General features: G+C 39.6%; 2 protein-coding genes across 5 annotated transcripts in view; one reads left to right on the top strand and one right to left on the bottom strand.

The window, feature by feature from the left end:
* METTL20 (methyltransferase like 20) overlaps positions 1–3,532 on the top strand; it is an 11,112-nt gene extending 7,580 nt beyond the window's left edge. For all 3 annotated transcript variants that reach the window (XM_011979550.1, XM_011979551.1, XM_011979549.1), the window contains exons 3-4: positions 888–1,018; positions 2,117–3,532. In XM_011979550.1, coding sequence (XP_011834940.1) covers positions 888–1,018; positions 2,117–2,460 — 475 coding nt within the window. In that variant the 3' untranslated portion in view covers positions 2,461–3,532. The remainder of the gene's footprint in view (positions 1–887; positions 1,019–2,116) is intronic.
* Positions 3,533–6,551: 3,019 nt separating this feature from the next.
* Positions 6,552–11,015, bottom strand: part of AMN1 (antagonist of mitotic exit network 1 homolog (S. cerevisiae)) — a 70,614-nt gene continuing 66,150 nt past the window's right edge. For both annotated transcript variants that reach the window (XM_011979546.1, XM_011979547.1), the window contains exon 7: positions 6,552–6,835. In XM_011979546.1, the coding sequence (XP_011834936.1) occupies positions 6,762–6,835 (74 nt within the window). In that variant the 3' untranslated portion in view covers positions 6,552–6,761. The remainder of the gene's footprint in view (positions 6,836–11,015) is intronic.

Below are 11,015 nucleotides of genomic sequence, written 5' to 3'. Positions count from 1 at the left end.
CTCCCAAAGGGCTGGGATTACAGGCATGAGCCACTGTGCCCAACCTACAACTTTGTTTTGAAAAAAATTGACTTGAATAGCATGATCAGTCAGTTGTGTGGTACTGTGCTTCATACCTGCTGAAGAGAAAGACCAAATGACTAGGTCCTTTCTTCTGCCACCTCTGCCCAGCTCTGGAGATGGACTTTTTGTGTCACTCTAGTCAGACCAAACTTGCCAAGGTTGGACCAAGTTCTTCTGCTACGTTTCACTATTTCTTTTGTCCAGTCAACCTAAGGACATGTCTTTTCTTTCTTTTCCTTTTTTTTTTTGGATACCTCTTATTTGCCGAGACCAGCCGGGTTGGGGAGACCCTAACCCAGCGGCGCTAGAGGAATTAAAGACACACACACAGAAATAATAGAGGCGTGAAGTGGGAAATCAGGGGTCTCACAGCCTTCAGAGCTGAGAGCCCCGAACAGAGATTTACCCATGTATTTATTAACAGCAAGCCAGTCATTAGCATTGTTTCTGTAGATATTAGATTAACTAAAAGTATCCCTTATGGGAAATGAAGGGATGGTCTGAAATAAAGGGATGGGTTGGGCTATCTGCAGCAGGAGCATGTCCTTAAGGCACAGATCACTCATGCTATTGTTTGTGGTTTAAGAAAGCTTTTAAGTGGTTTTCTGCCCTGGGTGGGCCAGGTGTTCCTTGCCCTCATTCCAGTAAACCCACAACCTTCCAGCGTGGGCGTTATGGCCATCATGAACATGTCACAGTGCTGCAGAGATTTTGTTTATGGCCAGTTTTGGGGCCAGTTTATGGCCAGATTTTGGGGGGCCTGTTCCCAACACTTATTTTTCCTCATCTCTCTGAGACATGTTTCTCCTTTCTTTTTAATTTAGGTATCTTTTGGATAATCCTGATGTTGTCAGAGGAAAATCTGTATTAGATCTTGGGAGTGGTTGTGGAGCGACAGCTATTGCTGCTAAGATGAGCGGGGCATCAAGGATCTTGGCCAATGACATAGACCCTAGTAAGGATTCATATTTTAAAATATTTAAGGCTCATCTTTTTTTTCTTCTCCAGAATAAATACGTACACATGCTCAGTGTGGTAGCTTATCGTCGTACGTATTTTGTGATCAGACATTGTGAATCTGTGTGCACTGGGACATTATCTGTAGGAATCCCCTGAGGTCGGAGTAGATGGTACATTTTTCCCAAGAGGATTTGTGTCTGCCAGACATCCTGGAGGGAGCACTTCTGTTAATTTATGGGTTAGGAATTTCCTGAAATAAGTAAATAGTGTTTATTTGACCCCAAACCCAAGTGAGTGTTGGCCTGTCTTTGAGGGTGATTTTTATTCCATTAGAACCCAGGCTGAGACAGGTAAGTTTTTATTTGATCTTTTCTTCTGGTCTACCCTTTCACTGAGAATATAGTCCTTGAAAACCTTTATTTTATAAAGGAGTCTCAGTTCTTCTGTTTTTTTTTGGATACAGAGCCTCACTCTGTTGGCCAGGCTGGAGTGCAGTGGCATGGTCTCGGCTCACTGCGACCTCCACCTCCTGGGTTCAAGTGATTCTCCTGCCTCAGCCTCCCGAGTAGCTGGGGTTACAGGCATGCACCACCATGTCCAGCTAATTTTTGTATTTTTATTAGAGACAGGGTTTCACGATGTTGGCCAGGCAGGTTTCAAACTCCTGACCTCAGGTGATCCGCTTGCCTCGGCCTCTCAAAGTGCTGGGATTACAGGCGTGAGCCACTGCGCCCAGCCAAGTGGTCTCAGTTCTAATTTATTGCCATGCTCAATCAAGCCCAAGGCTTGTTTCCCTGTTCACAGTAAAAAACACAATATTTTGGTTAATGAAATCAGCAAATATTCCTAAAATTCCCAGCATTTCTAGGTGTTTTGAATTGTTTGTTTTGTTTTCAGGATATCCAGTCATATATTTGGAAATTGTGGTATAGCTTATATTGAGATAACCTTTATACTTCTTTAAACAACAACTTTCAACAAAAAGGAAGAAAAATATATTGTTAGCAGATCTTTTAAATTATTTAATCAACAGGGAATTATAACAGCCTAGCATATACCAATTCATTTTGTGCTTTTTTTTCTTTTTTTTAAGTTGCAGGAATGGCTATTACACTAAATTGTGAATTGAACCGACTGAATCCTTTTCCTATTTTAATCCAAAACATTTTGAATTTGGAACAAGATAAGTGGGACCTTGTTGTTCTTGGCGATATGTTTTATGATGAAAACCTTGCAGATAGTCTTCATCAGTGGCTGAAGAAGTGCTTCTGGACCTATAGAACTCGAGTACTGATTGGTGACCCTGGGCGGCCCCAGTTCAGTGGACACAGCATTCAGCATCACCTGCACAAAGTGGTAGAATATTCACTTTTGGAGCCTACTAGGCAGGAAAACAGTGGACTGACAACAAGCACAGTGTGGGATTTTCAGCCTTGAGTTGTCGAAGTGCTTCCAAGTATGAATATAGTAATGTTTGGATCTGACTCTGAAAGTTTTCTCTATAGGAGATACTCTCCAGTTTAATGAATGTAATTCTTGTTAAACGGCATATCTTGTTTTTAAAATATGAAGGTTTAGAGTTTTGCTTACTTTTGTCATGTAACTGGTTCTGTATTTCTATGCATGCCAATTATACACATCTCTATCTGCATTGTTTTGTATTTTAACCACTGAAAAAATATGATTATACAATGCCATACTCAGTGGTGGCAGCATTTAAGTAATGCAGAGGAATGAAACATTGTAGCCAGATCTGTTTCTGTAGTTGAGAACAACTGTGATGTAACTTTTAATTAAACAAACAAAACATAGAAGAATATATATATTTTTTCTTTTTTTAGAGACAGAGTCTCTGCTCCCAGGCTGGAATGCAGTGGCTATTCAGAGGCTTAATCATTGAGCACTGCAACCTTGAACTCTGGGCTTTTTTTTTTTTTTTTGAGATGGAGTCTCGCTCGTTGCCCAGGCTGGAGTGCAGTGGCGCATATCTCAGCTCACTGTAGCCTCCGCCTCCCACATTCAAGTGATTGTCCTGTCTCAGCCTCTGGAGTAGCTGGGATTTTAGGTGTGCACCACCATGCCTGGCTCATTTTTGTATTTTTAGTAGAGACTGGGTTTTGCCATGTTGGCCAGGCCAGTCTCAAACTCCTGACCTCAGGTGATCCACCCGCCTTGGCCTCCCAAAGTGCTAGGATTACAGGTGTGAGCCACCACACCAGCCTAACAGTGTTTTTTATTTCGATCACTTCCTTTTGATTTTTTCTTATAGCTTCTATCTCTGCTTATGTCACCCATCATTCTTGCATGTTGTATGCTTTTCACATTAGAGCCCTTTGCATGTTAATCAGTTATTTTAAATTTATGATCTGATAATTCTAAAATGTCTACCATATCTGAGTCTGGTTCTGATGCTTGTCTTTCCAGACTGTTTTTTTGTCTTTTAGCATGCCTTGTAATTTTTTGTTGATAGCTAGACATGATGTATTGGATAAATAAGCAGGTAAACTAAGGTAGCATGAGGTTTTAAAATCTGGGTAGGGCTATTGTTTGCTGTAGTGTAGCTATTACAGGCTAAATTTTCCTCTAGTGTCCTTGCTGTTGTCTCCCCTGTTATCTTTGAGTTTCCCTAGAGATTCCTTCTTATATAGAGTCTGAAGCTTGCAGTTTTTTTCACCTGTAATTCCCTGTTATTATACAGTAGCCTAATTGATGTGATAAAGTATGGGAGAAGGTATGTTCTATAGTTCTGTGATTAAGTCTCAGTCATTTAAGTCAGCCTGTGCTCCTGCTGTGACCTTCACAAGTGCTTTCAGCTTTTCTTTTGTCCCTTTGGTGAGACAGGAAAGCTAGAGGAGGCTAGAGCTGGGTACTTCCTTTCCCCCAGGTCAGCTAGGCTCTAGTAAAATAGTTTCCCTTGAGAGCTGGCTTTTGTTAAGGAGAATTGAATGCTTGGGCATATTTCAAAATGGTTACTTTCCCCATCCTCATACCAGAAAAAGGGATTTTTCTCTGATCCTCACCCTGAGAACCTGGTAGGTATCCTGGAGGTAAAACTATGAAAGTGTGGTGTCTCCCCTAGGAATGGGCCCCCTTGAGTTGGTTTGTTTTAATTTAACAAAGTTTAATTGAGCAAAGAACAATCTGTGAATTAGGCAGCTCCCAGAAGCAGTGTAGGCTCAGAGTGACGGCAGGGTTACCACACCTGGTGAGATAACGGTTATGGACAGATTCCTGGAGCTTTTGATTTTTTTTTTTTTTTTTGAGACAGAGTCTCTTATCACCCAGGCTGGAGTGCAATGGCACGATCTTGGCTCACTGCAACCTCTGCCTCCTGGGTTAAAGTGATTCTCCTGCCTCAGCCTCCCAAGTAGCTGGGATTAGAGGCGTGCATCACCATGCTCAGCTGGGATTACAGGCATGCACCACCATGCCCAGCTAATTTTTGCATTTTTAGTAAAGACAGGGCTTCACCATGTTGGCCAGGCTGGTCTCAAATTCCTGTCCTGAGGTGATCCATCCGCCTCAGCCTCCCAAATTGCTGGGATTACCATTGTGAGCCACTGCACCAGGCTGGAGCTGTTGATTCTTAAGTCCATCCACATGGAGCCTCCAGCAACTCAGAAATTATAGCATAAATGTTCCTACTGGTACTGGCTCCAGCAAAAGGCTTCTGCTCCCTGTAAGCTGTGGTTCTTTGTATTTGCATTTCTAATATGTGAGGCATTTGCTCTTTAACCTTAAATAAATTAGGATCTAAGTGTTGTTGATTTTTCAGTTTATTCAGCTTTATTCTTATTGTGAGGATGGGAATGATGACTTCCAATCTCTTTATATTAGAACATATAAATCAGACTAGAGACTGGAAATTTTTGTTGTTGTTGTTGTTGAGGTTTTTGTTTTGTTTTGTTTTTAGACAGGGTCTTGCTCTCTCATCCAGGCTGGAGTTCCGCAATGTGACCATGCTCACTGCAGCCTCGACTTTCCAGGCTCAGGTAATCCTCCCACTTCAGCCTCCTTAGTAGCTAGGACTGCAGGCATGCACCACCATGATGCCTGGCTAGATTTTTTATTTTGTATTTTTTGTAGACATGGAGTCTTGCTACATTGGCCAGGCTGGGTATTACTGGGTGTTTTTTTCTTTCCTCCTTTATTTCTTTCCATATTTACTTATTCAATGAATATTTGAGTGCTTATTATATACCAGGCACTGTTCTAGGCACTGGGGATATAGGGATACAGCAATGAAAAAAAAAGATAAATATTTTGTCCTTACAAAATTTATATTCTAGAGTAGGGAGACATAATGAACAAATGAAAAGTAAAACAGGCATCAGATGGTGATAGGTAGTAAGGAGAAAAAGAGGTAAAGGTGATAGGGAATACTGGGTACTAGATGGGGTACAGATATTTTAAACAGAGTGGTGAGAAATAATTAATACAACTAGCAACATAAAAAAGGAGGAAAATAAAACTGCAAACTGTTTTAGGAAGATAAATCCTTCAAAGACCCAAAGAAGCTCACAACTTAAAAGTCAAAACTGGTTTCTGCAAAAAGGGGAAAATACGATTGACTTGGTTAAATATTCAGTATTAAATTTTATTGAATTCGTCTTTAGAAAAATTTCATAGATAGAACAGGCCTTACCCTTTTTGCACATATATACATATGTGCCACCTTTGCAGTGGCAACATATATAGCCACACTATAAACATACCACATTTATAAAGCAATAGTAAGGACAAGAAATGGAGTTGAATAAGTACCCCCCAACATACACAAGAAAGTTAGCATACTTACCCCGTTTTTCACTACATCAGAGGCAAAATAAGAAATCTTTTAAGAAAATCTCAACAAGACAGGCTCATGACAAAATGAATATGCTAAATTTGCGGGTTGGTTTAAGCATGGTATGTGTCAGGTAATTTTGTGATTACCAAAAAGTTTTCACTTGAAAACTAAGACCTTTGCTGTTTATTTCACAATGTGAAATCAGTAGAACCTGAGGATACAAATCTCTATAGTGATATTCTGTATTTACTCATTTTTACACATTTTTGAATGCAATTTTGCTAAGGAAGGAAAGCTTACAGATGAATAAAATGTAATTGGGAAGAGTAGCCATAAAATTCAATGAACTAAGAGGCTGGGCAAGAGCCTCTGTAATACTAATACGCTGAATGGCTAATAAGTCACTTCATTTCAGTGAAACAAATACCTAAATCCCTTTAAGAATTAACAGGCTTGATGTTCAGGTCTGCTTTTGGCAAATGGGTATTTAAATACTCCAGGAAGGTAAGAGCCAGAAAATAGGAAGGTAACTATGCTTTTAGAAATATGTTGACTTAGATTCTCCCAAGGTTTATACTTACAGGTAAGCTTACAACAATAACTCAAATACCTACATAGGAGAAGGAAATCTCAAGGGAAAACAGTTAATTTTAAAGTTATTTTAAAAACAAAATCCAACACCATAGATCAGAGTTCATGCTAGGATTATCATTTCAAAAATAATGACTCATCCAACAGATATAGAATAATAGCACTATTAAGATGTTTAAGAGTAAAGCACAAACATGTATATACCAAGACTCAGCTAATTCTCTGAGAGTTATAACTTAAGACAATAAAATAATTAAAAGTAGTGTTAACATTAAATAGAATGCAAATCTCTATAGATGGTTTCCTGGGAAAGTAGTTTTGATAAGCTTTCCTAGTATTGATCATCTTCAAAAAAGCATCAATAAACAGTCCATGTCACTTGCTTTAGTTTGTTTGGGCCTACTAATTGCTCCAACACTTCTCGTGAATGATCTATAAAAGAAAACAATGACAATATATTAATTGACAATAATAAATGTTTAATGTTTCCTCATGTCTAACTGGAGATGATGTTAATACACAGTTATTTAAAGGATTAAAGGAGGTGATCTATAAAGCACAGTATATAACTAACTCGCTAATAATTAACGGTAGCCCTTACTATTATTAGGTGTAGTGCACCTATCACAGTATTACTTGTTTAAAAAAAAAAAAACAGGCATTTGTTGTTTTCTGTGTAATTTCATCATAATTCCACCAACCAGAGTAATGGTGCAATTTCACCATTAACCTGTGTTAATGGTTAATAACTTTTTTCAGGATCTTAACTGGAAATAGATGATTCACTAAAGTGGAGTGACTGAACAGCATTTAATTAAGGGAATATTTACCAAAAAAGTAGGATTAAAGAAAGCCAATAAACCACCTTGGGAAGCTGCAACACACCCAAAGGGTTAGAGGAGGTACTAGTCACCAGAATGTGACAAGTTGACCTGTAGTTGAACATTTTTCCATGTCTGTATAATACTATTATAAAACATGATTTTAAATAGATAACCATTATATAAATACACTGTAATTTAACCAATCTATATTATTGGACATTTAGATGTTTTCAGTTTTTCACAATGTACAGTCGTGATTTTGATATGGTTTCCATCCTAGTTTTAGGATGTCTTTAAAAAATCTGAATTAAAGCAAAAATACTGATAAAATTTTGTTAGTTTAAATATTACTCATAAGTTTAACAGACTTGTTTCCATAGATACAACTTATGTTTTATATACAACTTATGTTTTATATACAACCTAACCCAGTCTTGGAAATCCTGTAATTTGGTGGTTCCTAGACAGATTTCACAGACCAGTAGGAAAAAAAAAAAAAAAAAAAGATGGGCCCAACATATACAGTGACAAAGTTTTCTTTTAAGTTAAACAAAATTAAGCAAAAATACCAAGGTTTATTGCCAGTAAGAGAACCAGAGAGTGTATAGAAATGAAAAGTTATTATCATTGGGAAAACAAAGGTTTACAATTCCATTTTTTAAAAAAGTAGCTAGTAAGATAAATGCAGTTTTATTCATGGTCATAAAAATATTATTGGTTATTGTAGAGGAAATCTAAATCAAAGATAGGTTCAAATTATGTTGAAAGTAAAAGAATGGAAAGACATACCATATAAATGGCAACCATGACAAAGCTGGGTGGCTATAGAAGAGGGGGGAAACACTTTCCAACTCTTTCTGTGAGGCCAGTGTTACCCTGATACCAAAGCCAGACAAAGACGTCACATGAAAACTGCAGACAAGGATCTTTTATTAATATAGACTAAAAAATGCTCAACAAAACACCACACCAAATCCAGCCACTAGAAGAAAGGATTACATACCATGACCAACTGAGATTTATCATAGGAATGCAAGGTTAGTTTAACATCTGAAAATCAATGAGTATACTATGTTAATGTCCTATTGCTGCTGTAACAAATTACAACAAACCTAGTGGCTTAAAGCAACAAATTTGTTATTGTACAGTTTTGAAGGTCAGAATTCCAAAATGGGTCTCACTGGGCTAAAATCAGGTATGGGCAGGTCTGCATTACTTTTTAGAGGCAAGTTTTATCTTTTTTTTTTGGAGGCTGTACAGGAGAATCTACTTCCTTTACTTTTCTAGCTTCTAGAAACTACCACATTCCTTGCATTCCTTCCGGCTTAAAGTGAACAATATTGGGCTGGGTGCGGTGGCTCATGCCTGCAATCCCAGCACTTTGGGAGGCGAGGCAGGCATATCATGAGGTCAGGAGTTCGAGACCAGCCTGGCCAACATAGTGAAACCCCATCTCTACTAAAAATAAAAAAATTAGCTAAGCATCATGGCACACGCCTGTAGTCCCAGCTACTCGGGAGGCTGAGGTGGGAGAATCACTTGAACTAGGGAGGCGGAGGTTGCAGTGAGCCGAGACCACGCCATTGTACTCCAGCCTGGGTGACAGAGTGAGACTCTGTCTCAAAAAAAAAAAAAAAAGTGGGCATCATTGGGCATAGTCCTTCTCAAGCTGCCATCTCTATGGTCCTTCTCTGTCCTTCTACTTTTAAGGACCCTTATGATTATATTGGGCCTACATAGATAATCCAGGATGATCTCCCTACTTAAAAATCAACTGATTAGCAACTTTAATTCCATTGGCAACCTTATGTAACATAACATACTCACATTTTGGGCATTAGAACATGGATATCATTGGGTGGGTGAGAGCATTATTCAGCTTACCACCTACACCATTCTAATAGAACAAAGAACTAAAACCACATGATCATCTCAACAGACAAACACCATTTGGCTGGGTGCGGTGGCTCACGCCTGGAATCCCAGCACTTCGGGAGGCTGATCACCGGAGCCCAGGAGTTCAAGACCAGGCTGGCTAAGATGGGAAAACCCCGTCTCTACTAAAAATACAAAAAATAAATTAGCCAGGCATGGTGGTGGGTGTCTGTAATCCCAGCTACTCAGGAGGCCGAGGCAGGGGAATCGCTTGAATCCAGGAGGCAGAGGTTGCAGTGAGCTGAGATGCTGCCACTGCACTCCAGCTTGGACAACAGAGCAAGACTCAGTCTCAAAAAACAAAACAAAACAAAACACCAGTTGACAAAAACCAATGCTCATTCAACCAACTAGGAATAGAAGATGACTTCCTCAACCTGATAAAGGGCATCTATGAAAAACCCATAGCTGGCAGGGTGCAGTGGCTTATGCCTGTAATCCCAGCATTTTGGGAGGCCAAGGCGGGAGGATCACTTGAGCCCAGGAGTTCAAGACCAGCCTGGGAAATATAGTGAGACTCTGTCTCTGCAAAAGAAATTTAAAAATTAGCTGAGTGTGGTGGCACATGCCTGTAGTCCCAATTACTCAGGAGGCTGAGGTAGGAGGATCTGCTTGAGCCTGGGAGACAGAGGTTGCAGTGAGTGTGTTCATGTCACTGCACTCCAGCCTGAACAACAGAGCAAGACCCTGTCTCAAAAACAAACAAGAAAAACCTATAGCTAATAGTGAAAAATTAAATGTTTTCTCCCTAGGATCAAGACAAGGATATCCACTCGTTTTTGAGACAGTCTCACTCTTGTTGCCCAGGCTGGAGTTCAATAATGTGATCTCGGTTCACTGCAACCTCTGGCTCCCAGGTTCAAGTGATTCTCCTGCCTCAGCCTTCCGAGTAGCTGGGATTACAGGCGCCCTCAACCACGCCCAGTTAATTTTTTGTACTTTTAGTGGAGATGGGGTTTCACCATGCTGGCCAGGCTGGTCTCAACTCCTGACCTCAGCAGTTTGAGACGTGATCCACCTGCCTTGGCCTCCCAAAGTGCTGGGATTACAGGCGTGAGCCACCGTGCCCCGCCAGGATGTCCACTCTTGCCATTTCTATCCAACATTGTATCAGAGGTTCTAGTCATGGAAATTAGGCAAGAAAAAGAAAAGGCATTCAGGTTGGAAGAACTAAAACTATTTGTAGATGATGTTATATTGTGTATACAATATCCCAAGGAATTCACTAAAAAAATAGAATAAATGAGTTCAGCAAGGTACAAGAACAATATATAAAAATCAAATGTATTTCTATATACCAACAATGAATAATCCAAAAATGAACTAGAAAATAATTCCATTTATGTTGCCATCAAAAATAATAGAGTACTTAGGAATAAATCGAATGAAAGTGAAAAACTTACACTCTGAAAACTATAGGCCATTATTGAAAGAAATTAAAGATCTAAATAAAAAAATCCAGACCAAAAGACTTAATATTATTAAGATAGCAATATTTCCCAAATTACCTACAGATTCAGTGAAATTCATATCAAAATACAAGCTGGCTTTTTATCGTTTGCAGAAATCAATAAGATGGGGCCTGGCAGGGTGGCTAACACCTGTAATCTCAGCACTTTGGGAGGCCAAGGCAGGCGGATTCCTTGAGCTCTTAAGACCAGCCTGGGCAACATGGTGAAACCCTGTCTCTACTAAAAATACAAAAATTAGCCAGAAGTGGTAGTGCGCACCTGTTGTCCCAGCTACTTGGAGGACTAAGGTGGGAGAATCGCTTGAACCCTGGTGGTCAAGGCTGCAATGAGCTGAGATGGCATCACTGCACTCCAGCCTGGGTGACAGAGACCCTGTCTCAA

Source organism: Mandrillus leucophaeus, unplaced genomic scaffold, assembly GCF_000951045.1.
Source record: "Mandrillus leucophaeus isolate KB7577 unplaced genomic scaffold, Mleu.le_1.0 Scaffold203, whole genome shotgun sequence".
Classification (NCBI taxonomy): Eukaryota; Metazoa; Chordata; class Mammalia; order Primates; family Cercopithecidae; genus Mandrillus; species Mandrillus leucophaeus.
Note: the sequence above shows the minus strand (reverse complement) of the source record. Positions and strands in the feature narration are given on the sequence as shown.